The sequence below is a fragment of the Littorina saxatilis genome, linkage group LG15 (assembly GCF_037325665.1).
Source record: "Littorina saxatilis isolate snail1 linkage group LG15, US_GU_Lsax_2.0, whole genome shotgun sequence".
Lineage (NCBI taxonomy): Eukaryota > Metazoa > Mollusca > Gastropoda > Littorinimorpha > Littorinidae > Littorina > Littorina saxatilis.
The window spans coordinates 35,374,056-35,401,595 of record NC_090259.1 but is presented as its reverse complement, the minus strand read 5'-3'; the positions used below and the strand labels follow the sequence as shown (position 1 = coordinate 35,401,595).

At 47.9% G+C, this 27,540-nt stretch overlaps 2 protein-coding genes across 4 annotated transcripts in view; one reads left to right on the top strand and one right to left on the bottom strand.

Moving 5' to 3' along the window:
• LOC138949186 (deoxynucleotidyltransferase terminal-interacting protein 2-like) overlaps positions 1–27,540 on the bottom strand; it is a 182,335-nt gene that overhangs the window by 65,457 nt on the left and 89,338 nt on the right. For all 3 annotated transcript variants that reach the window (XM_070320965.1, XM_070320963.1, XM_070320964.1), the window contains one exon: positions 22,351–22,460. In XM_070320965.1, the coding sequence (XP_070177066.1) occupies positions 22,351–22,460 (110 nt within the window). The remainder of the gene's footprint in view (positions 1–22,350; positions 22,461–27,540) is intronic.
• Positions 1–27,540, top strand: part of LOC138949182 (NADPH oxidase activator 1-like) — a 148,966-nt gene that overhangs the window by 68,869 nt on the left and 52,557 nt on the right. The window lies entirely within an intron of this gene.

Sequence of the window (27,540 nt, the reverse complement as noted above, 5' to 3'; positions counted from 1 at the left end):
CGATATTGTGTCTGAGCTCATTTCCCAATGAGCTGCCTTTAAAACCGGAATGTCATGCAATTGTAGTATGCGTTGGAGTTTTTTTTAGATGCGATATCGTCGTATAAATGATGAAATTAACTTTGAAAGTGGGAACTTCGGAAGCAAAGTTGCCAGCTACTCGGTATGCACGAGCTAATTTGAACGCCCGAAAGCGGCCGCTGTTCCTTTCTCCTAGAAAACAACCGGAAAGAAGAGGAACAGTATATCCAGACGCAGCCGGAAATGCAACCGACAAAGTCGCACCATGCGAAAACGAAGGCTGCTTAGACTGAGGCCGGAAGCCGAAAAGCCCGGAAGCCAGTCTCCGGTCAACCCCAGCACAGACACAGAGTGACCATGTGGTGAGAGACCTATGATTCCTAAAAGGAAAGTACCGGGAAGTAACCTCCGCCGCAGCCGCAAGAATAGCCTTGAGCCTTGACGGAAATCCTGACCATGTCCCTTCGCTGACCACCGACTGAACCTCAGAGTGGACCATTGAAGGACAAAGACCAAAGTCATAAAACCAGCGGTGGGAGGAAGCACGGAATAACCGGAAACCGGAAAACCGTAACCCGGAAAAACGACCCCACTCATCCCTTGACCATGAGGAAAAGGGTAAGTAGACCAACCATCCGACCACCGGCCTGGATAAGCGGACGTCACAACACCCTCCGGGTGAAGCAACGATTGCCCCGACTGAAGCACTGAGTGCTGAAAGCCGACTGCTATTGTTCCCTCTCTGACACCCAAACGGAAGTGACAGAAAGACGAACAGCATATCCGGCCGAAGCCGGAAAACGCCGCCGCCGAAACCACAGAATGCGGAAACAAAGACTGCGTAGACTGAGGCAGGAAGCCATAAAGCCAGAAGGCCAGTCTGCGGTCCATCCCACCACCAACGTCGGAGCGTACAAGTGAAGGAGGCCCTATTGCCAGACACTGTAGCTTCCTCCTTGCCATCCAAACAGAATTGCCAGGAAGAAGAACAGCGAATCCGGCCGAAGCCGGATAGCAGCCGCCGAAACCGTCACAACAGAAACGAAGACTGCACAGACTGAGGCCAAAAGCCATAAAGCCCGGAGGCCAGTCTGCGGTCCCTCCATACACTAGCGCCAAAGCGAACGTGTGTAGGTGGACCTATGCTTTCAGTCAAAACCGAACAAACGCAGCCACCGAAAACGCCACAGCGGAAACGAAGACTGCATAGACTGAGGCCGGAAGCCATAAAGCCCGGAGGCCAGTCTGCGGTCCCTCCGTACACCGCATCCTCAGCGTACGTGTGTAGGTGGACCTATGCTTCCGGCCGAAAACGGAAACGCAGCCGCCGAAACCGCCACAGCGGAAACGAAGACTGCATAGACTGAGGCCGGAAGCCATAAAGCCCGAAGGCCAGTCTGCGGTCCCTCCGTACACCACCGCTTCAGCGTACGTACGTACCACCACCGTTTATCCCGGCCGAAACCGGGAACGGCCGCCGCTGTCAGTCAACAAAGTCCGAACCTGCAACAGGCGTTCTTGTCAACTGGCCGCAAGCCACCCGAAAACGCAGCCGCCGAAACCGCCACAGCGGAAACGAAGACTGGAAAGACTGAGGCCGGAAGCCATAATGCCCGGAGGCCAGTCTGCGGTCCCTCCGTACACCGCAGCTTGAGAGTACGTGTGAAGGTGGACCTATGCTTCCGGCCGAAACCGGAAACGCAGCCGCCGAAACCGCCACAGCGGAAACGAAGACTGCATAGACTGAGGCCGGAAGCCATAAAGCCCGAAGGCCAGTCTGCGGTCCCTCCGTACACCGCCGCTTCAGCGTACGTGAGTGGTTGGACCTATGCTTCCGGCCGAAGCCGGAAACGCAGCCGCCGAAACCGCACAACGCGGAAACGAGGGCTGTGTAGACTGAGGCCGGAAGCCATGAAGCCCGGAGGCCAGTCTTAGGTCAACCCCAGCACAGACGGCAGAGCGTTTACGTGGTGGAGGACCTATGCTTCCGGTGGGAACCGGAAACAGCAGCCGAAATCGATTGCCGCTTCTGTTCTGCTGCAACCGAAGCCACGTAAGGGAACGGAGTAGTATGAATAGGGAAATGCAAGTAGTGACCTTGCCCCAAAGAATTGTCTCCCAAAAGGGAGCGTCCGGTAGCATGACGAGTGCTGGTGGACCAGTTCGACTTACCGGTAATGCCCCCCGTGGAAGCAGAAACCGACAAGACCGGAAAACAACTTCCTGGACCGGAATCCAAAGGTGCGGTCACGGAAGCCAAAAACCGGACATCCCCCACGGCCGGCGGAAGAGCGACGCTGCTGGCCGGCGTGGAGATCTGCAACCCCTCCTAAAACATGCTCCAAAACTCTGGAACTAAGGAATACAGCATAGAAGACATCAGAGCGCACTGCTCCGATGCCAACAAAAAAGGGGAGGCAAAAACAAAAGTGTCCAGCTGCGCCAAGCAAAAGAGCTAGGAGCAGAAAAAGGGCAACGTAAACAACGTATTGCGAGCATCTTCCGAACAACAACAATAAGAAGTGGTTTGGAAGAAAAGGAAGCGACTTAGACTAAAACTTGCTCTAAACGTCGGCTTCCCCCCGCCTCTTAACCGAGTCAGTCAAACTGACTGACAGACAAAAAGGCGTCCAACGCAAAAAATTCTACTGAACACGCAAGTCCAAAAGGACAAAGAAATCAGTACAAAACAACAGAAACGACGACATAACCAAGCTCGCCAACCACAAAAGCCGGCAAGCAAAGGCTTAACACCACTTAAATATAAGTCAGACAAACTGACCAACAACCAAAATGGCGACAACACAAAAAACACTGAAACAAACACGTCCGAAAGGACAGAAATTCAGCAAAGAAACAACAGTTCATGTCAACAAACGACGAAAATAAACCAAGCTCGCCAACCAAAAAAGCTGGCAAGCAACGGCTTAAAAAACATTTTAATCTACGTCAGCCAAGTTGGCAACAACAAAAATGGCGACAAGACAAAAACAGCTACTGAAAACAAAAGTCCAAAATGGACAGAATTCAGTAACTTCAAGCAAAAAATTCCAGTCAGACAAAAGACAAAGGAACGAGCTCACCAACTACAGGAGCCAGCAAGCGGGAAAGACAGGTAAGGTGGCCGGCAGGTGTCAACCAACACCAGAGTAAGCCACAGGAGCGCAAAAAACAGACGTCCTACCCTCAAGGACTGAAAAAGTCGTATGAATATGACCACGTGTTGGTATAGGAAGTGACGTAGTATCCACTAGATGGGAGGTAACTCCCGGGGTACTGGCCCGTTACCATGGCTACGTTTGCCTTTTTGGTGATGGGGTTGCTTCCCTTTAATGTGTTAGAGGGTAAGCGTTTTCAGTACCTAGCATCTCAGACTGTGTCAAATGCTATATGTGATTGGGAGTAAGCATATGTAATTTAATATACCTGTTATGACAGGCCATCTGCAATGTAGGGACACTTTTTGGCTGGTCCCAAAGGTATGCAGACCTGTTTACCCCAAACCCCAGGCAAGAGTACTTTCCCAAAAAGTTGAGTGTATTTTTCAAAAAGTTGGTGTACTTTGCAAGCAAAGCCATATGGGGTAGGGAAAATGTACGCGTGGGTGCAAACGTGTTTGTGTAAGAATAGCATGTCTTGTGAACACCTTCAGAATTTAACTCCTTCCAATACAACAGGAATAAAACAATTTTATTTACCTGTCAGTTTATAGCATTATAACCAGTGTCTTCCAAACAGATTGATAATGAAAAGATGAAGTTCGTGAAATAACATCTGCGGTTGACAGTGGCAAGTTCATTTTTACAATCATCTCAGAAAACATTGCTTCAGCGCGGACTACAGCCTTTTCTTCTGGCAGGATTTCCTTTGCGGGAATGAACTTCATAATTCCTTGGCAGCTTTCAGCGGATTTCTTTGCAGCAACCTTGTCCAGGTGAGTTTTAGAACTGCAGTGTCGTTCGATGTCATATTTCCCAGCATGGGCAACGGAGAAATCTGATTTACAATACTTGCAGTGTGCATGACTTTTTCCCATAGTAGACTCTACAATTCCTGGCTCTTTCTTATATTTCTCCAAGAAAATCTGCTGCTTCTGCTGTTTAGACTTGGTACAGTCATCCGAAACTGGCACATTTTTCCGCTTCATTTTGCCACGATTGTCCAGACGATCGCACGTGCCAACAACTGAACAAGGTTTCCACAGCTGAAGACTCGCTGTCATGGTTATCTCCCTTTGACCGAAACCGGTATCAGTTGTACCATTCCGTAATCAGCACACCAACACCGGAAAACGTATTCTAGACTTTTTCTTAGGCGTATTTTGTGCGTGTGTCGCGTATTTGCGTACCGATAATAATTTGGCGTACAAAATACGCCCAAATCGTACTGGTAAACAGGTCTGGGTATGATTTCATTACAGGTAACATTGTACATAGAAGCAGTAGAAAATTAAAAATGAGCCTTCTTTTACTTTGCACAGTTTTAGTGTTACAGAGGCTGACATAGGGAGGCTTAGCGAATAGGGAGACACCACGCTTTAATCTGTTGACACAAGCGTGGTACAAGTACCGTCAAAAACAGAAGGGCCCAATAAATTACAATAGGCAAAACTTTGCAACGTTTACATACGAGAAAAAAATCAAATCAATTATCTAATTATCAAAGAATCAAATGTTCTCGATAGCTTTCAGGATGTTTTCAAGGGAGAATTAGGCACACTAGAAACGGAACGACTATCCTATGAAGACGATCGACGACGCTCTAGAAGAGCCCGAAGGAGCTAGGTGTTTCACACACTTAGATGCGCGTAACGGGTTCTGGCACGTGGTGCTAGATGAACCAAGCAGTTTCTTGACTACCTTTGAATTGCCATTCAGAAAGTTTCGATGGAACCGCATGCCATTCGGTGTATCCGTCGCACCCGAAGAGTTTCAACGTCGCGTAGACGCAGCAGTAGCCGGACTTGCCAGGAGTGTTTGCCGTACATGACGACATAATCGTGTGGGGAAAAGGCGACAGTGAAACAGACGCGTCCGCCGATCATGATCAAAACCTCACTGGCCTTCTGGAACGCTGTCGCGAGAAAGGCATAAAACTCAACAAAGACAAGGTTGAATACAAAAAGACAGAAGTCTCGTACCTGGGTCACATAATCTCAAAAGATGGGTTGAAAGCAGATCCAAAGAAGATTGACGCAATTCAAGAATTTCAAACTCCGGAAGACAAGGCAGCATGGGAAAACACTAGAAAAAATCAAGAAAGCGCTCTCCGAACCACCAGTTTTGCGTTATTTTGATCCCAAAGCAGAGAAAATCACGCTGCAATGTGACGCGTCAGAGTTCGGGCTAGGCCCTTGTCTGATGAACGAGGGACAGCCGGTCCAATTTGCCTCAAGATCTCTCACTGAGACAGAACGTAATTACGCTCAAATAGAAAAAGAGATGCTAGCAATTGTTTTCGGACTTGAAAGATTCGAGAGATTAGTGTTCGGGAGACAAATAGAAGTCGAGACCGACCACAAGCCACTGATTCCAATCCACCGCAAGAGTCTGTTGAACGCACCGAAAAGACTACAGCGCATGCTGTTGAGAACACAGAAATTTCAGTACAATCTCGTGTACAAAAAAGGAACCGAAATGTTCCTCGCTGACGCGTTGAGCCGCGCCGTTAAGAAAGGCTCCACAGGGAAACAGAAGACAGAAAGAGAAGAAATATTCCTGACAGACATTGAGAAAGAAGTAGAAAACATTGACATGACAGCACACATCGCTGTGTCCGAAGACAGACTGAAGGATCTTCAGACAGCAACACGACAAGATCAAGATCTGTGTCAGCTGATGAACATCATTCAATCTGGTTGGCCCGACACAAAGAAGGAAGTACCACTAGCTCTCCAGCCGTACTTTCCTTTCAGAGAAGAGCTCACCATACAAAACGGGTTAGTTTTCAAAGCAGACCGAATTGTAGTACCGGCGAGCAGAAACAGACAATACTTCAGGCATTACACAGAAGGTGGTATACTGGCCAGGTTTACAGGCGAGGTGGTATACTGGCCAGGTTTACAGGCGAGGTGGTATACTGGCCAGGTTTACAGGCAAGGTGGTATACTGGCCAGGTTTACAGGCGAGGTGGTATACTGGCCAGGTTTACAGGCAAGGTGGTATACTGGCCAGGTTTACAGGCAAGGTGGTATACTGGCCAGGTTTACAGGCGAGGTGGTATACTGGCCAGGTTTACAGGCAAGGTGGTATACTGGCCAGGTTTACAGGCGAGGTGGTATACTGGCCAGGTTTACAGGTGAGGTGGTATACTGGCCAGGTTTACAGGCGAGGTGGTATACTGGCCAGGTTTACAGGCGAGGTGGTATACTGGCCAGGTTTACAGGCAAGGTGGTATACTGGCCAGGTTTACAGGCGAGGTGGTATACTGGCCAGGTTTACAGGCGAGGTGGTATACTGGCCAGGTTTATAGGCAAGGTGGTATACTGGCCAGGTTTACAGGTGAGGTGGTATACTGGCCAGGTTTACAGGCGAGGTGGTATACTGGCCAGGTTTACAGGCAAGGTGGTATACTGGCCAGGTTTACAGGCGAGGTGGTATACTGGCCAGGTTTACAGGCAAGGTGGTATACTGGCCAGGTTTACAGGCAAGGTGGTATACTGGCCAGGTTTACAGGTGAGGTGGTATACTGGCCAGGTTTACAGGCGAGGTGGTATACTGGCCAGGTTAACAGGTGAGGTGGTATACTGGCCAGGTTTACAGGTGAGGTGGTATACTGGCCAGGTTTACAGGCGAGGTGGTATACTGGCCAGGTTTACAGGTGAGGTGGTATACTGGCCAGGTTTACAGGCGAGGTGGTATACTGGCCAGGTTTACAGGCGAGGTGGTATACTGGCCAGGTTTACAGGCGAGGTGGTATACTGGCCAGGTTTACAGGTGAGGTGGTATACTGGCCAGGTTTACAGGTGAGGTGGTATACTGGCCAGGTTTACAGGCGAGGTGGTATACTGGCCAGGTTTACAGACAAGGTGGTATACTGACCAGGTTTACAGGCGCTAGGCGGATATGCAGAAGTTTCTCTACCACTGTCAACCTTGTCAGACGTACCAACCGGAACAAACAAAAGAACCGGCTGTTAGTCATCCTATACCAGACCTACCATGGCAATACGTAGCAGTAGACTTCATGGAGTTTCAGGGGAAAGACTAAGTAGTTCTGACAGACTACTACTCTGACTTTTTTGAAGTAGACAGACTGCAACAAAAGACAGGTGAAGAAGTCATATACAAGCTAAAAGCACACTTTGCGCGACATGGCTGCCCGGAACGCGTAGTCACAGACAATGGACCACCGTTTAACTCTAGCAGTTTTGTAGAGTTTGCGAATGCATGGGGATTTGAACACATCACAAGTTCACCAACATACCCGCAATCAAACGGGAAAGCAGAAAATGCCGTCAAAGCCGCAAAGACTCTGATGAAGAAGACCACAGAGGAATGTTCCGATCCATACCTAGCACTTCTTGAACTCCGGAACATTCCGTCCGAAAAAATGAAGACATCACCGTGCCAAAGACTTTTCGGAAGACGCACACGCACTCTGGTGCCCTCAGCAAAAACTCTGCTCAAACCAGACATGCACTAACGTGAAAGAAAAACTGATCAACAAAATAGAAACACAGCAACGTTACTACAACAGAGGTTCGGTGGCACTGGACACATTAACTCCAGGACAAACGGTCAGGTTCAAACCACCGCGATCAAGTTGTTGGAACAAAGCGAGAGTCGAAGAACAGGTTGATGTTCGGTCGTACCAGATTCAAACCGAAAATGGTAGGCGGTACCGAAGAAATCGAAAACACCTCCGAAAGTCACATGAACAGATATTCATTCAGCACCACAGTCACCAAAATACCATCAAAATACAACAGATCAAACAAACCAAACAGGGCAAAAACAAGTGACAGAAAGCATGACAACAAAACGACACAACACAGAAAATGGCACTCAGGATCATGAAACACAAGCAGAACAAACAACAAGCATTTCACCACAAGTGGCAACACGCAGTGGGAGACTGGTCAAGAAACCACAATACTTGCAAGAATATGAGACACAGTAAAACAACAAGTCGCGTAAGGCGAAAATACAATATTTAGTCAAGTAGCTGTCGAACTCACAGAATGAAACTGAACGCAAAGCCATTTTTCAGCAAGACCGTATACTCGTAGCATCGTCAGTCCACCGCTCATGGCAAAGGCAGTGAAATTGACAAGAAGAGCGGGGTAGTAGTTGCGCTAAGAAGGATAGCACGCTTTTCTGTACCAATCTTTGTTTTAACTTTCTGAGCGTGTTTTTAATCCAAACATATCATATCTATATGTTTTTGGAATTAGGAACCGACAAGGAATAAGATGAAAATGTTTTTAAATGGAAAATTTTTAATTAAATTTTCATTTAATTAATATACTTACCCAATTCTTATGAATGCATTGACTTCAGTCCCACATGCTAGATGTCGAAAAAACCACTCAAATTACCTGCCCTTAGTAGGGTGGTAACCAAGCTAAAAGCGACGCCATAGCCGTTGCTATGGCCTGACCTTGCTCAGTTACCCACAACACCCTGCGCACCACGTGAGCGCCAGCATCCGTAATAATCATTCGAGACTATTAAAACACCCCAAGGATATAAGACAGCGGGGATGGATGGGAGGGTATTAACTATAAGAATTGGGTAAGTATATTAATTAAATGAAAATTTAATTAAAAATTTTCCATTTAATTACATATTCTTACTCCAATTCTTATGAATGCAGATTCCTCCTAAAGGTGGAGGGAACCTACTTATGTCCTTGTAAGAACCTGCCCTGCAGCAACTAAAGCCAGCAATGAACTGGAGCCGTCTAGCCGCGTGCAGGAGATATCCCGAAGATAGAAACCGATGAACACATCGTCTGATCTCCAGTAAGCCGTTTGCAAAGCTTCGCCTAAGCGACCAGAACGCAACACGGCAATAAAGGAAGCACAAAATCTGTACCCGAGCTGTTGGCAAACTTCGCATAGGCGAGAGGAACACCACCAGCCAGAGAAGAACACCAGACTCTGGACTCCCTAACGCCTGAAGAGGAATAGAGGGAGGACTGAACGCCCCCCCCACCCTGTTCAAAATGCACCACTCATAGGACTGTCCTATGAATGTAGCAGAGCCTCTAGAGAGAGAACAATAAAAGATGTCTCTTTCGCCCCATTGTAAAGAAACAAGAACCTGAGCTAAAGCTCGTGGTTCCAAAAGACCGTAAAGTCAAAAAGGGATTTAAAAAGTCTAACCAGACAGTTAGACAATCCAAATCTCCCTGAGCGAGAATCCTCCCGAGAGGAGGGAATCAAACACCAGAGGAGATTGACCAGGTTTCTGAACCCCAAAACCTGGCCAAAAACCGTGAACAAACGGAACCAAAAGCCCTAAGGCTACATCCTCTGGCAAACCCCAAAAACGCATGCGCCTCACTGCCCTACAGGGCTGAGGCCCAGAGTAAGTAGAACAAAGTCCAACGCGCTAAACAAGGGGGAGCCTCTAAACCTCGTAAAACAAGGTCCTTTGATCATGCCCACCAGAGCGCCATGAACAACAGAAGAGAGGCCTATTTGTTTCAAAACAGCTGAGATAGCCGAGACGCCGGAACCTCAAAGAAGAGGCCCAGCTGCCCAAAGCCAAAAAATGAAACAGAGGTGAAAAACCACCTGGCTTGAGAGAGGGGCGCTAAGGAGTTGCACCCCCGCTCTATATCCCCAATTGGCCAAGGAGGCCAAAAAGGAGCATACACAGATAAAGTGGAGGAAATATATGCTTCATGCCCAAAGACCAGAGTCAGAACCCATGATCTAAAACACAAACAGCACGCCTCCAGACCCGTAAGCAGATGGGCCAACCCCTGTGCAAGCCCTGAGAGGACCTGTTGAGCGAGTCGGCCAGATCGCAGAGCTAGCCGGGGAGATATTCCCCTGAGAAAATGATTTAGTGTGAAAACCCAATCAGAATCCCTTATACTCTGTCTGACAGGGAGTGAGAACTTGCTCCTCCCAGCTAGTTCACATAAGAAGCAACAGAAGAATTGCCCGAATGCAACAGGACATGCCTGTAAATAGCCAAAAAGAAAGGCTAGTAGACTAAGAGCTACTGCTCCTAACCCCAGGCAAAAGAGAAGCCCAAGGAGTTGCGTCTACATCACAGCCTCAAGACTGCAATTGCCAGTGCAGGCCCCATCCAGACGAAAACGCATCCATAAAGCGGTCTAAGTCCGGGGGGAAACAAAGCTATGGAAAAAACACCCTGAGCGATCCAAAAGGATTCCAGCCACCTTCCCGCGTGGAGGAACCCACTCTGGAGGAGGACCCTCATGTCCCAGACCTGTGAGGCCGAACCCCCCAAAAAACTTGAGGAAAGACTAGAGGGCCAGCATAGCTATCGATACCGTCCGACCGAAGATCGGGTCTAAAGACCCCGCAGAGGCCTGCTCTCGTGCCAGACTGGCAGTGAAAAGAGCGTAAAGCCTCCCTATTCTCTCTTGTGTGAAGAACAAACCCTCCAAGAGACAAAGTCGAACAGCATGCCCAGGTAAAAACCTGGGATAAGGACAGCTCGGAATTTTGCCTGGTTACTGAGAGCACCAGGCAAAAAGCCTGGTTCAACCCAAAAGAAAGTGCAGCTGACAAGCTGATTGACCTTGAAAAAGCTCAACCAGCCCCCGAGATAGTCCAGAGACCAACACCCCCCAGAAACCGAGCCCTTTCCTGTGTGCAGAAACGCAGAAGGAAAGCTCATGTGAGAGCACAGAGGAAAATCTCAGCCAAAGCTGAAAGCTCTAGCCCATGCCGACCCACCTCCCGCAGAGAGGGAGGAGACACTGAACCAAAACACCCCTTTGTAACCGGGAGCGCATAAACGCGCTGCCAGCGGTCCAATAAGGAAGGGAAAGATTCCAGCTATTGAGTAGGTTTTAACAACCCCCGAAAAAGCCTGACCCTTGCTTCCTGCAACCAGCGTGAAATCAAACCCCTTGTAAAAGAAGGAGATCACACCAAGCAAAAACAGTGTGGGCCTAAAACGTCACCGAGAAACTCCTCCGCTCGGTGACGACCCTAGCCCAAGCTGCCAGCAGCCTGGCTAAAGCCTTATCCAAGGCATCCTCCCTAACCCAAAAGAGCGTTCAGGGAGGATAAGATTGCCTATAAGAAAGCACAGAAGAGAGTCTCAGCCAAAGCAGAAAACTCCAAACCATGCCATCCTAGCTCCTCCAGAGAGGAGAGGGAGGAGTAACATCATGAAAACCCCATGTTCCCTGTGGTCTGTAAGCGAAGCCAGGAAACTAGCCCCTGGCAATAAAAAAGTCCGGATCAGACCCTGAGCCTGAAAATTCCCTGCTATCTTCTTCCGCACTAAAAGTGAGGACGAAGCAGCCTGAAACCCCGAAGCCAGCAGTTCCCTGCGTATGAAGCAGCGGGAAAGGTGTAGGCTGAAGACCACTATCCTAAGGAGCGGATCAAGCCAAAAAGTGTGGCATGTGGTAGGCAATCACCGGAGACTCAGCAAATGAAACAATTGCGAGAAAGCCTGTGAAAACCCAAAACCATCCCGGAAGAGGAAGGAAGAGAGACACCCCCAACCTATCCGGGACAAAGTAAACTGCAACAGCAGCCGCTCTATGTATGGGAAGCCTACAACCAGTAGGCAGCCCTATACACTCCCCCTCCTCAAACAAGGAGTCCGAATCCTAACCACCAGTTGTGTAAAAGCACAAAAGGAGGGGAGACAGGGGAGGTCGCGCACTAAACACTCCTGCCGATAACACCGCCAAGAGTGTGAATGAAAAGCGTGATCAGTCTCTGACTGCCAACCCAAACCGCCCACCTGAACAAGAGGTGGGGGGAAGAGGGGTTGGTAACTGGCACAGCTCCCTGCCGAGAAGGAGAGAGAGTGGGGAAACAAGACAAAGCCGGGCCCGGCGCGTCTTACCCCACCCGCTGTGCGAGAGAAGCATCCCAGTGCTAAGAACCAGACTACCTGGTTTGAACCACAACTCACCCCAAGTGGGGAGGGGGGTGGTCCAGCAAAGCCGTAACCCCTAGAGGGGGGAAAGACTGAAATAGAGAAACGGCCGATCCTCACTCGTCCACCTGCCGAAGTCAAGTAGCCCTATCACTCACCCACCCCTAGGAGGGGGGGGTGACCTATGCTGGCTAAGGACAATGACCACTGGCCAGGCGATACTATAGCCGAGTCCCCGCAAACCATTGTGAATACAAAGAATGGGAGACTGGAGAGAAAGAGTATGTTCTGTCTCCGCTTGCCAAAGCGACCGCTCACAGGTAGACAGCCGGCACAGCCCGTGCAGAGAACAAAACGGAGCAAAGCTCATTGTTCCCTGACCACTGTGCGAGACACCCTGCCGAGAACAAAAGAGAGTCAAGCTCATTGTTTCCCGACCGCTACCCGCGACAAGCGCGGGCAGCTAACACAGCCACCTGCCCCAAATAGAGCAGAGAAGGAGTATGTAACGTAGCCTGGAAAGCCGTACATAGCACCCCCACTGTGTAGAAAGGCCTGAGCCACGCCATGCCCCAGATGGGGCGGGGGGTGGCTCGTCACAGCAGTAAGAGGGAAGGAGAGAGACGAACCGAAAAACGGCCGACCCCCATCCGTCCACCTGCCGTAGTCCTATAGCCCACCGCCCACCCACCCCGATAGGGGAGGAGAACGATTGTCGGGCCAGGACAATAGAGGCACAGACTGTGAAGACAGTCCAACAGCGCCCACCCAGTCCAACCCAGAGGGAGGGAAAGGGTGGAACGCTGCTCCAGCCCCCACTCGATCCTGCCCGGTGGGCGGGAAAGAGTGAGTCACTGATACCCCCCCCACCCGAACGCGCCCGGGGGGCGGGAAAGGGTGAGAAGCTAACACAGCCCCCTGCCCGCAAAGGGCAGAGTGGGACAAGCCCAGGCCGTGACTTACTGTGCCCCCCCACTCCCCCTTCCTCACGGTAAGGGGGCTGCATGACCGACCCAGCTGTGCTGTTTTAAAGCAAGCCGAGCGGCCAAAGCAGGCGGGGAGCAGGCCCCCTCTCCTAAAGGAGAGAGTGCTCGCGAACAACCCAGTCTACCAGTGGCAGAAAGGACTGAACCGAACTGGCCATTTGCACCAGACGACGGTGCGAAGCAGGAGCGCCCCCCCTATCCCCCCCCCCCCCCCATTGGCGGGGGGCTGCGTAACACACTGTGAAGTACCGGAGGTAATCAGAGTGGTTAGACGCAGGCAGGGAGCAGGCCCCCCCTCCTAAAAGGAGGGGGTGCTCGGAACAGCCCAGAGCCACCAGAGGCAAAAAACGGGCTGAACCGAACAGGTCGTTTGCACTAGACCACAGTGCGAAGCTGACGAACGAGAGGGCGGGAACCGCCGAACGCGCCTGAAACAGCTGAGAATAAAGACACAAAACATCGTTAAGTCCCCCCCCAAAAGGAGGACATTGACTGATTCCTCTTACGCAGAGAAAGGGGAAAGAATAGCCACACGGCCACCCCCCCCCCATCAGTCGCACCGACGACGATCCAACAAAAAGTCTATAAGGAGCCTAAAGGCTGATTAACCCCAACAGGGGAAGCGAGCTGTGAAAGAACTGAACCCGCCCTCGGAGGGATAGGAACATTAAAAGAAGTGCTGTTTGACGGATCTACGACCCGCATAATAGGCAAATCAAAGTTCTTTGGCTACTCTTAGGTATAGTTTTCTTAAACGGGCTAAGAGCCTTGTCACCTTCCAGTCTCGCGCCAAGTTTAGCTTTGTTGTCGGCCATTTTAAGACCGGCGAAAAACAGTCACCCAGAACGAAAAACTTCTGCGTGCGTGTTCAACACAAAGCTATCAACATTTATACCAAACATTAACAGGAAAGATCTCACCAAAAGGTAGACGGACAGGTAGACCCACAAGAAACCGGCTAGTCTCACGGACGAGCAGGCATGCGAAGGCCAAAAGTGAGTGACAAAATTCCGACACGTCCACCGTGTGTTGTCGAAAGTCGAGAATGATTATTACGGATGCTGGCGCTCACGTGGTGCGCAGGGTGTTATGGGTAACTGAGCAAGGTCAGGCCATAGCTATGGCGTCGCTTTTAGCTTGGTTACCACCCTACTAAGGGCAGGTAATTTGAGTGGTTTTTTCGACATCTAGCATGTGGGACTGAAGTCAATGCATTCATAAGAATTGGAGTAAGAATATGTAATTAAATTGATTTGGACAATTTAATTTTGATAATAATTTTTATATATTTAATTTTCAGAGCTTGTTTTTAATCCGAATATAACATATTTATATGTTTTTGGAATCAGCAAATGATGGAGAATAAGATAAACGTAAATTTGGATCGTTTTATAAATTTTTATTTTTTTTTACAATTTTCAGGTTTTTTAATGACCAAAGTCATTAATTCGAAAATTTTTAATTAAATTTTGATTTAATATAATATACTTACCCAATTCTTATGAATGCATTGACTTTAGTCCCACATGCTAGATGTCGAAAAACCTCTCAAATTACCTGCCCTTAGTAGGGTGGTAACCAAGCTAAAAGCGACGCCATAGCCGTTGCTATGACCTGACCTTGCTCGGTTACCCATAACACCCTGCGCACCACGTGAGCGCCAGCATCCGTAATAATCATTCGAGACTATTAGTCAAACAAACCCCCAAGGACATAATCCAGCGGGGACGGATGGGAGGGTATTAACTATAAGAATTGGGTAAGTATATTATATTAAATCAAAATTTAATTAAAAATTTTCGATTTAATCACATATTCTTACTCCAATTCTTATGAATGCAGATTCCTCCTAAAGGTGGAGGGAACCTACTTATGTCCTTGTCCTTATGCCCTGCAGCAACTAAAACCAGCAATGAACTGGAGCCATCAAGCCGCGTGCAGGAGATATCCCGAAGATAGAAACCGATGAACACATCATCTGATCTCCAGTATGCCGTTTGCAAAGCTTCGCCTAGGCGACCAGAACGCAACACGGCAATAAAAGAAGCACAAAATCTGTACCCGAGCTGTTGGCAAACCTCGCATAGGCGAGAGGAACACCACCAGCCAGAGAAGAACACCAGACTCCCGAACGCCAGAAAAGGAATAGAGGGAGGACTGAACGCCCCCCCCCCCCCCCTGTTCGGAACGCACCACTCATAGGACTGTCCTATGAATGTAGCAGAGCCCCTAGAGAGAGACAAATAAAAGACGTCTCTTTCGCTCCATTGTAAAGAAATAAGAACCTGAGCTAAAGCTCGTGGTTCCAAAAGACAGTAACGTCAAAAAAGGGATTAAAAAAGTCCAACCAGACAGTTAGAAAATCCGAATCTCCCGGAGCGATAATCCTCCCAAGAGGAGGGAACCAAACACCAGAGGATATTGACCAGGTTTCTGAAACCCCAAAACCTGGCCAAAAACCGTGAACAAACGGAACCAAAAGCCCTAAGGCTACATCCTCTGGCAAACCCCAAAAACGCATGCGCCTCACTGCCCTATAGGGCTGAGGCCCAGAGTAAGTAGAACAAAGTCCCACGCGCTAAACAAGGGGGAGCCTCTAAACCTCGTAAAACAAGGTCCCTTGATCATGCCGACAAGAGCGCCATGAGCAACAGAAGAGAGGCCTATTTGTTTCAAAACAGCTGAGATAGCCGAGAAGCCGGAACCTCAAAGAAGAGGCCCAGCTGCCCAAAGCCAAAAACTGAAACAGAGGTGAAAAACCACCTGGCTTGAGAGAGGGGCGCTAAGGAGTTGCACCCCCGCTCTAAATCCCCAATTGGCCAAGGAGGCCAAAAAAGGAGCATACACAGATAAAGTGGAGGAAATATATGCTTCGTTCCCAAAGACCAGAGTCAGAACCCATGATCTAAAACACAAACAGCACGCCTCCAGACCCGTCAGCAGAAGGGCCAACCCCTGTGCAAGCCCTGAAAGGACCTGTTGAGCGAGTCGGCCAGATCGCAGAGCTGGCCGGGGAGAAATTCCCCTGAGAAAAATGATTTAGTGTGAAACCCAATCAGAATCCCCTATACTCTGTCTGACAGGGAGCGAGAACTTGCTCACCCCAGCTAGTTCACATAAGAAGCAACAGAAGAATTGCCCGAATGCAACAGGCCATGCCTGTAAATAGCAAAAAAGGAAAGGCTAGTAGACTAAGAGCCACTGCTCCTAACCTCAGGCAAAAGAGAAGCCCAAGGATTTGCGTCTACATCACAGCCTCAAGACTGCAATTGCCAGTGCAGGTCCCATCTAGACGAAAACGCATCCATAAAGCGGTCTAAGTCCAGGGGGAAACAGAGCTAGGGAAAAAAGTCCCCTGAGCGATCCAAAAGGATTCCAGCCACCTTCCCGAGTGGAGGAACCCACTCTGGAGGAGGACCCTCATGTCCCAGACCTGAGAGGCCGAACCCCCCAAAAAACTTGAGGAAAGACTAGAGGGCCAGTATAGCTATCGATACCGTCCGACCGAAGATCGGGTCTAAAGACCCCGCAGAGGCCTGCTCTCGTGCCAGTCTGGCAGTGAAAAGAGCTTATAGCCTCCCTATTCTCTCTTGTGTGAAGAATAAACCTTCCAAGAGACAAAGTCGAACAGCATGCCCAGGCAAAAAACCTGGGATAAGGACAGCTCGGAATTTAGCCTGGTTACTGAGAGCACCAGGCAAAAAACCTGGTTCAACACCAAAAGAAAGTGCAGCTGACAAGCTGATTGACCTTGAAAAAGCTCAACCAGCCCCCGAGAAAGTCCAGAGACCAACACCCCCAGAAACCGAGCCCTTTCCTGTGAGCAGAAACACAGAAGGAAAGCTCATGTGAGAGCACCGAGGAAAATCTCAGCCAAAGCTGAAAGCTCTAGCCCATGCCGACCCACCTCCCGCAGAGAGGGAGGAGACACTGAACCAAAACACCCCTTTGCAACCGGGAGCGCCTAAATGCGCTGCCAGAGGTCCAAGAAGGAAGGGAAAGATTCCAGCTATTGAGTAGGTTTCAACAACCCCCGAAAAAGCCTGACCCTTGCTTCCTGCAACCAGCATGAAATCAAACCCCTTGTAAAGGAAGGAGATCACACCAAGCCAAAACAGTGTGGGCCTAAAACGTCACAGAGAAACCACTCCGCTCCGTGACGACCCTAGCCCAAGCTGCCAGCAGCCTGGCTAAAGCCTTATCCAAGGCATCCTCCCTAACCCAAAAGAGCGTTCCGGGAGGATAAAATTGCCTATAAGAATGCACAGAAGAGAGTCTCAGCCAAAGCAAAAAACTCCAAACCCTGCCATCCTATCTCCTCCAGAGAGGAGAGGGAGGAGTAATATCATAAAAACTCCATGTTCCCTGTGGTCTGTAAGAGAAGCCAGAAACTAACCCCTGGCCATAAAAAAGTCCGGATCAGACCCTGAGCCTGAAAAATTCCCTGCTATCTTCTTCCGCACTAAAAGTGAGGACGAAGCAGCCTGAAACCCCGAAGCCAGCAGTCCCCTGCGTAAAAAGCAGCGGGAAAGGTGTAGCCTGAAGACCACTATCCTAAGGTGCGGATCAAGCCAAAAAGTGTGGCATGTGGCAGGCAATCACCGCAGACTCAGCAAATGAAACAAATTGCGAGAAAGCCTGTGAAAACCCAAAGGCATCCCGGAAGAGGAAGGAAGAGAGACACCCCCAACCTATCCGGGCCAAAGTAAACTGCAACAGCAGCCGCTCTATGTATGGGAAGCCTACAATCAGTAGGCAACCCTATACACTCCCCCTCCTTAAACAAGAAGTCCGAACCTAACCACCAGTTGTGTAAAACACAAAAGGAGGGGAGGCAGGGGAGGTCGCGCACTAAATCTCCTGCCAATAACCCGCCAAGAGTGTGGATGAAAAGCGTGATCAGTCTCTGACTGCCAACCCAAAACCGCCCACCTGAACCAGAGGTGGGGGGAAGAGGGGTTGGTAACTGGCACAGATCTCTGCCAAGAAGAAGAGAGAGTGGAGAAGCAAGACAAAACCGGGCCCGGCGCGTCTTACCCCACCCGCTGTGCGAGAGAAGCATCCCAGTGCTAAGAACCAGACTACCTGGTATGACCACAACCCACCCCAAGTGGGGAGGGGGGCGGTCCAGCACAGCCGTAACCCCAAGAGGGGGTAAGGACTGAAACAGAGAAACGGCCGTAAACGGCCGATCCACGCTCGTCCAACTGCCGAAGTCAAGTAGCCCTATCACTCACCCACCCCTAGGAGGGGGGGGGGGGGTGACCTATGCTGGCTACGGACAATGACCACCGGCCAGGCGATACTAAAGCCGAGTCCCTGCAGATCATTGTGAACACAAAGAATGGGAGACTGGAGAGAAAGGGTACGTTCTGTCTCCGCCTGACCATGTAGCCAGCCGGCACAGCCCGTGCAGAGAACAAAACGGAGCAAAGCTCATTGTTCCCTGACCACTGTGCGAGACACCCTGCCGAGAACAAAAGAGAGTCAAGCTCATTGTTTCGCGACCGCTACCCGCGACAAGCGCGGGCAGCTAACACAGCCACCTGCCCCAAACGGAGCAGAGAAGGAGTATGTAAGGTAGCCTGGAAAGCCGTACATAGCACCCCCACTGTGTAGCAAGGCCTGAGCCAAGCCACCCCCAGATGAGGAGGGGGGTGGCTCGTCGCAGCAGTAAGAGCGACGGAGAGAGACGAACCGAAAAACGGCCGACCCCCCTCCGTCCACCTGCCGTAGTCCTATAGCCCACCGACCACACAACCCGATAGGGGAGGAGGACGACTGTCGGGCCAGGACAATAGAGGCACAGACTGTAAAGACAGTCCAACAGCGCCCACCCCGTCCGACCCAGAGGGAGGGACAGGGTGGAACGCTGCTCCAGCCCCCACCCGATCCTGCCCAGCGGGCGGGAAAGAGTGAGCCACTGACACCCCCCACCCTGCCCCAAATGGAGCAGAGAAGGGGTATGTAACGTAGCCTGGAAAGCCGCCACCCCAACGCGCCCGGGGGGCGGGAAAGGGTGGGAAGCTAACACAGCCCCCTGCCCGCAAAGGGCAGAGTGGGACAAGCCCAGACTGTGACTTACCGAGCCCCCTCTCTCCCTCTCCCACCCGGGGAGAGAGCTGACTTCCCACCGCAGCAGTGCTAAAAGCAAGCCGAGCGGGAAGAGAAAAGAGAGGAAGCAGCAGCCCCCCCGCCCCCAATGGGACAGGGATGGCCAAGGCCAGGCTGCGACTTACCATGCCCCCCCTCTCCCTCTCCCACCAGGGGAGAGAGCTGACTTCCCACCGCAGCAGTGCTAAAAGCAAGCTGAGTGGGAAGAGAAAAGAGAGGAAGCAGACCCCCTCTCCTTACGGAGAGAGTGCTCGCGAACAACCCAGCCTACCAGTGGCAGAAAGGACTGAACCGAGCTGGCCGTTTGCACCAGGCGACGGTGCGACGCAGGAGCGCCCCCCTATCCCCCCCCAATGGCGGGGGGCTGCGTAACACACTGTGAAGTACCGGCGGTAATCAGAGTGGTTAGACGCAGGCAGGGAGCAGGCCCCCCCTCCTAAAAGGAAGGGGTGCTCGAGAACAGCCCAGAGCCACCAGAGGCAAAAAACGGGCTGAACCGAACAGGCCATTTGCACTAGGCCACAGTGCGAAGCTGACGAAACGGGAAGGCGGGAACCGCCGATCGCGCCTGAAACAGCCGAGAATATAGACACAAAACATCGTTAAGTCCCCTCAAAAGGAGGACATTGACTGATTCCTCTTACACAGAGAAAGGGGAAAGAATAGCCACACGGCTACTCCCCCCCCCCCCCCATCAGTCGCACCGACGACGATCCAACAAAAAGTCTATAAGGAGCCTAAAGGCTGATTAACCCCAACAGGGGAAGCGAGCTGTGAAAGAACTGAACCCACCCTCGGAGGGATAGGAACATAAAAAGAAGTGCTGTTTGACGGATCTACGACCCGCATAATAGGCAAATCAAAGTTCTTAGGCTACTCTTAGGAATAGTTACTAAACCAGGCTAAGAGCTTTGCCACCTTCCAGTCTCGCGCCGAGTTTAGCTTTGTTGTCGGCCATTTTAAGACCGGCGAAAAACAGTCACCCAGAACAAAAAACTTCTGCGTGCATGTTCAACACAAAGCTAACACCATTTAACCAAACATAAACAGGAAAGATCTCACCAAAAGGTAGACGGACAGGTAGACCCACAGGAAACCGGCTAGTCTCACGGACAAGCAGGCATGTGAAGGCCAAAAGTGAGAGCGAAATTCGGACACGTCCACCGTGTGTTGTCGAAAGTCGAGAATGATTATTACGGATGCTGGCGCTCACGTGGTGCGCAGGGTGTTATGGGTAACCGAGCAAGGTCAGGTCATAGCAACGGCTATGGCGTCGCTTTTAGCTTGGTTACCACCCTACTAAGGGCAGGTAATTTGAGAGGTTTTTCGACATCTAGCATGTGGGACTAAAGTCAATGCATTCATAAGAATTGGAGTAAGAATATGTGATTAAATAATTTTTAAGCCACCAAGCTGAAATGCAATACCGAAGTCCGGGCTTCGTCGAAGATTACTTGACCAAAATTTCAACCAATTTGGTTGAAAAATGAGGGCGTGACAGTGCCGCCTCAACGTTCACGAAAAGCCGAATATGACGTCATCAAAGACATTTATCAAAAAAATGAAAAAAAACGTTCGGGGATTTCATACCCAGGAACTCTCATGTCAAATTTCATAAAGATCGGTCCAGTAGTTTAGTCTGAATCGCTCTACACACACACACACACACGCACACACGTACACACACACACACATACACCACGACCATCGTTTCGATTCCCCCTCGATGTTAAAATATTTAGTCAAAACTTGACTAAATATAAAAACAAAACTAAACTAAATTGACTGACTGCTATGTTTTTGATCTGGACTAGTCAAACAATGTGGTGCAAAAAGGAAGAAGTTGTATGACTTATTATGCATATTTGTGTTTGTTATGCGTAAATGGTGTAGTACTATTAAGATGGAAATTATGTGTGAGGTACTATTGAACTGACTTATTATGCATATTTGTGTTTATTATGCGTACATGGTGTAGTACTATTAAGATGGAAATTATGTGTGAGGTACTATTGAACAAAACCATAATTTGTGTTGTTCTGAGTGTGTCACATCATTGAAATACATTCAGGTGTTGTTATAAAGAATGTTGTATTGGTGTTGTGGATAAAAAAATGTGTTTCAGAGTTTGGTAATTGTAAAAGTAGGAACAACGTTGGTTGCATATGATTTGTCCATTACTTGGTAGGAGTAATTTAGAGAGTAGGACATTTGATTTGTTTGCATTCTTTAGAGAAAGGGGGATGACACGATTAGTGAGCTTAGTAAGGCACAAGGCCAGACATGCACATTGTAACAAGGGCATACGTCACGGGACATGCGCACTGCACGTTACTGCCCACCATGCAAGAGAATATCTAGGTCGATGTACCATACATGTGCTTGCCTCAACTAAGAAATGAATAAAGCTTGGAACACACTGACAGGAGTTGCCTCCGTGTATGTGCTGAACTGAAAGACGTTACACCCAGAACAGGTTGTTTTGTTTTGCTAGCTTGCGTATTGCGTGTGCTATTCTATTTCACCTGATGCAGGTGTCGATCGCAAGAGCGGTCAAAAACAGGACTCTAATATTGTGCCAAAAAGCGCTGTATTTTGACAAAGCAAGACAACTGAAGGGTTCACAGATTAGGCAACCGACTCACTGGTCAAGGCTGAGGGGAAACAAGAGTATCTTGTCAATGAAAGAGGTTACACACAGACACACGATGCTGAGAACTGTGGCCGGTTTTTCACTCACTTTCGCTCAGGACCTTCATCGACTGTGGCTTTTGTTGTTAACGTCCAACAGACAAGAATAAAGAGCATAGTGTATTTTCATGTTGGCATCTTCGCATGTACTCCATTCCTGACCAAAACTACCCCCCTTCTGATGGGTACACGTGCACTCAAGTTGTCAGTGACTGTCATCACGCCTTAGCGGCTGTGACCTTTGTACCAAGAGCCGGACTGCTCTGTTATCGATTTTGTTGTGGTGAAAATTTGACGATGGTCTGTCCGCACATTGCAGGTATGACCTGCTGTTGGGACCGAAAATTAGTGTCCGCGTCCACGTTTTGCAGGTGGCCGTTTAAGGGGGGGCAAATATAGAAGGAAAACACTCCGTGCCGAGCAAATGTGTCCGTACATGTCAGGTGGCCGCTCACGCCGGGGGCCGTACATTGCAGGGACTGCTGTACTTACTTTCTGAAATCTTCGTCGGCCATGATTTCATCAAGCAGGGTTCGCTTTCTCTTCTTCTTGGGTATGCGGTCATGGTAAAAGTTGACTGGATTTTCTTCAACTTTTCCAATCTGCACATAACAAACATTGATCACATAAATCACACAAGACTGACCGAACAAATAAAAAAAAATGGTCACAGGAAAACAACAACATTGATTCTTGTTCCACTCCACACTCACAATCCCATGCAAATATACGAAAACATATGTTAACTGTATTAAACTTGGCCAAACAATTATTGCAACAGATTTCAAACCCAAATTAAAGCATTAATCCCTGTGTCATTTCATTAAAACTTTACATGCCAGTTAAGGCCGTTCACTTAACCTTCAGGAACATCTTTTGAATTAAATATTTCGTTTACAGGGATCACATGACCGCCGGCTCAAGTAAGGGTACCCTCGAAATCGACCAGACAAAAACAGAAGGGCCATATGAAAAATCGACAAAAAAATCACAATTGCCAAAACTTTGCAACTTTGACATTCGAGAGGAAAATCAAATCATTTATCTACCTTGATCAGCTTGTTTTGTTTTGCTACCTTGCGTATTTCGTGTGCTATGCTATTCCTACTGATGCAGGTGTCAATCGCAAGAGCTGTCAAAAACGGGACGTTTTGCGTCATTCTTTAGGGGTATTATGACAAAAAAGGCTGCACTTTAGCCATGACTGGGTGGATTGCTTTGAAACTTCAAGAATATTTTACCAACATACTACAGATACCTCGGGCAAAATTATGGATTGTTAGTTATTTGTTAAAATAGTATGCAATTTTTCGAAAGAAGTTTTTAACCTCGTCTTAGTCTTTCGGTTGAGACGAAAAACCGAGGTCCCTTCGTGTACACTACATTGGGGTGTGTACGTTAAAGATCCCACGATTGACAAAAGGGTCTTTCCTGGCAAAATTGTATAGGCATAGATAAAAAATGTCCACCAAAATACCCGTGTGACTTGGAATAATAGGCCGTGAAAAGTAGGATATGCGCCGAAATGGCTGCGATCTGCTGGTCGATGTGAATGCGTGATGTATTGTGTAAAAAAAAATTCCATCTCACACGGCATAAATAGATCTCTGCGCCTTGAGTCCGAGTCTGGAGATACGCGCGTGATATAAGACTTCATAATAATAATAATAATAGGATTGTTCACTTTGGTCCAAAACATTCATGACTTTGCATGTCTTTAGAAAAATGATTGATACACACACTGCAAAAGTTTTATGTGCATATAAGCACCGACACAAATTTGCTAGGCCTGTAAACACGCTTGATATTTAAGCGATGATTCTGGTGCCACAGAGCGTGACCGTAGCATGTTTTAAGAGGCACGCAGCGATAACAGCTGTCAGCGCAAAACAACGTGAACATTCCATTTTTTTTCTCATGTGTTTGCATGACTAGCAAATTACAGACATGAGACCAGCAAATGTTCCAAAAGTAGGAAAGTAAGCCGGGGTCCAGGGGCAACGCCCCGGTAGGGGGTTCAGGGTGCCCCTCTGACGGAAAATGAATGTTAGAATTATAAAGGCCATTTTGGGGCCTCTCCTGATAGCAAAAAATTAGATCATGCCTTTCTAAAAAGCTATAAAAATCACAAGAATAATATGTTTTAGCATTTTAAACAAAAGTGTAATTTATAACAATCACACACACACACAAAACTTACTTGAAAACTTTCAGAACCAATACATTTTTTCCACCAAGTCCGTATTTTACCACGCAGTGGCCGTTGTCGCACCACGTGCACACGGCCTGACCGGGAATGGATATCTTGGCGATACTGTCGCCAATGAGCTGGCGCCTTTCTTTCTTGTTGTGATAATGACAGTCACTTCTTCTGACAGCCAGTTGGCTTTCCACTTGTTTTTCACACTTTGGTCGTCGATCGTAAGAGCTTCCACAGCCGACAAAACAATACGGAATCCAGACGCCATGATGCTACCTTTTTCACCTTCGGCGTTTGGAGATCGGCAGCCAATCAAAACAACCCTCAAACCGCCATCGGTGAATAATTAGGCCAAGGCGATAATCGTCGGAGATCGACAGCCAATCAAACGCGACCCATGATACTGCTATGGGTTCACGCGAGTGCTGGGGTGCGAATGCACTGACTTCAGACGCAGACAGCTTCAGCTGAACGGTTCATACCACCACCCTCCCCTTCCCCCCCTTTTTTTTCTCAACGAATTTGCATCGATCTCAAGAATGGTCTGTGAGCTAAGGAAAATATCGGAATTCCGATAAAATTCGGACCAGTCCCATGTCTGAAATTAACGCCAGCGGCGACACGCAAATGAAACTTAGACAGAATCTGTTTATATGCAAAGTCATGAATTTTTTGGACGCAAGTGAATGATCCTATGACGAATTTAACAACATTTTCTGAAACATTGTGTCACATCTGAATAAACAATCGTAACGATCTAAACTTTCGCACGAAGTATCTCTAGTATGTTGGTAAAATATTCTTTAAATTTTCAAAGCAATCCACCCAGTCATTGCTAAAATGTATAGCTTTTTGACATGATACCCATAAAAATGGACACAAAACGTCCCGTTTTTGACAGCTCTTGCGATCGACACCTGCATCAGTAGGAATAGCATAGCACGTGAAATATGCAAGGTAGCAAAACAAAACAATCTCTAATTATTTGCAAGAGGATGCACATATTTAGGAAAATATGAAATGCAAATGGCCGCCATAATTATATTTTGTCGATATCTACTTCCTCTAGCAGATAATCAAAACCGAACATATGTAGACGGGTACATAAGGATGAAGACCAAATGTTGCGGTGATACTATCCTTACTGCCAGGTTCCAATTAGTCGCTGTATGTACCTTAATCGGTGAAAACTAATTACTTTATTCATTAGCGGTTATCACGTGTGAGCCTGATGTCAAAGGAAAGTGCAGAGTCTTAGGAACACAACTGTATCAACATCAAGAGTACTGGTCAAGAAACAAAGACGCACGAAGCAATTGAAAACTGTGATTTTCGTAGGTATTAATTGGCTTAAAGCTGTGGTCTATTTATGACTTTCCGGGCCTACGAGGTTGAAAAATAGGGATACAATCATGTACAGAATTCTGTACAGCAAACGCTACCCGAAACCCCACCTATACGGCGTGTATGACCTTAAGAGCTTCAGTCAACGCTTGAATTTTGCAGTGGTAACATCCGGTTTGCTCTCTCAGAGCTGAGCATATTTGTCAAGAATTAAGGATCGAGCAGAAAAAATAAACGACTTGGCAGGGATTCGAACTCGAAGGCCTCGGGGCCTCGAAAGGTCGGGGCCGATGTCTTAACCGCTAGGCCAATTCACCAGTGTTGTCAAAGATAAAAACAAGAAGGGCAAAGCCCATACGACTCACATGCTTGACCTTGACCTTTACATGACCTTGACCTTCAGAGTCAAGGTCAAATAACTAAACCTAGCAATGACATCATACACTAAGAACTGCTTTACACATTTTTCCTACCAAAATACATGTGACCTTGACCCAAGGTCAAGGTCATCCAAGGTCATGCAACACAAAGCTGTTAATTCAAGACATAGGAAGTACAATGGTGCTTATTGGCTCTTTCTACCATGAGATATGGTCACTTTTAGTGGTTCACTACCTTATTTTGGTCACATTTCATAAGGGTCAAAGTGACCTTGACCTTGATCATATGTGACCAAATGTGTCTCATGATGAAAGCATAACATGTGCCCCACATAAATAAACGACTTGGCAGGGATTCGAACTCGAAGGCCTCGGGGCCTCGAAAGGTCGGGGCCGATGTCTTAACCGCTAGGCCAATTCACCAGTGTTGTCAAAGATAAAAAAAAACAAGTCGCGTAAGGCGAAATTACTACATTTAGTCAAGCTGTGGAACTCACAGAATGAAACTGAACGTAGTCCGCCGCTAGTGCAAAAGGCAGTGAAAGTGACGAGCCTGTTTGGCGCGGTAGCGATTGCGCTGTGCTTCATAGCACGCTTTACTGTACCTCTCTTCTTTTAACTTTCTGAGCGTGTTTTTAATCCAAACATATCATATCTATATGTTTTTGGAATCAGGAACCGACAAGGAAATAGTTTTTAAAACGATTTCGGAAATTTAATTTTGATCATAATTTTTATATTTTTAATTTTCAGAGCTTGTTTTTAATCCAAATGTAACATATCTATATGTTTTTGGAATCAGAAAATGACGAAGAATAAGATGAAATTTGGATGTTTTTGGATCGTTTAATAAAAAAATAATTTTAATTACAAGTTTCCGATTTTTAATGACCAAACTCACTCATTAGTTTTTAAGCCACCAAGCTGAAATGCAAATTACCAAACCCCGGGCTTCGTCGAAGATTGCTTTGCCAAAATTTTAATCAATTTGATTGAAAAATGAGGGTGTGACAGTGCCGCCTCAACTTTTACAAAAAGCCGGATATGACGTCATCAAAGGTATTTATCGAAAAAATGACCGGGGATATCATACCCAGGAACTCTCATGTCTAATTTCATAAAGATCGGCCCAGTAGTTTAGTTTGAATCGCTCTACACACACACACAGACAGACAGACACACACACACACACATACACCACGACCCTCGTCTCGATTCCCCCCTCTATGTTAAAACATTTAGTCAAAACTTGACTAAATGTAAAGATAATTTTATATCATTGTACACTTGAATCCAAAATTTTAATAATAAATTTTCATTTAATTAATATACTTACCCAACTCACAAATAGCAATTAACTCTAGTTCAGTGCTGGTAACGCTGTATGCGTCCCCTTGGTAACAAGGGAGACCACTCTAAAAAAGAAAGTGATCAATCCCATAAGGCCAGACTTCCGTATGCGTGCGCATATGCCGCCATCTTATCATTCCAAACGAAGCCCAACTCACTCTTTTTTAGACCCCAGTACCCCCACAGCCGGGAGGCGGGAGGTAATAAACGTTGTGAGTTGGGTAAGTATATTAATTAAATGAAAATTTATTATTAAAATTTTGGATTTGAATTACATATCTTTACCCAACTCACAAATAGCAGATTGCTACTATAGGTGGCGGGTATATAGTGAAATTATGATATTAGGACCTGTCCCGCGGCTATACCATAACGGGTAACGCGAAACTGCCGTCCTGTCTCAAGACA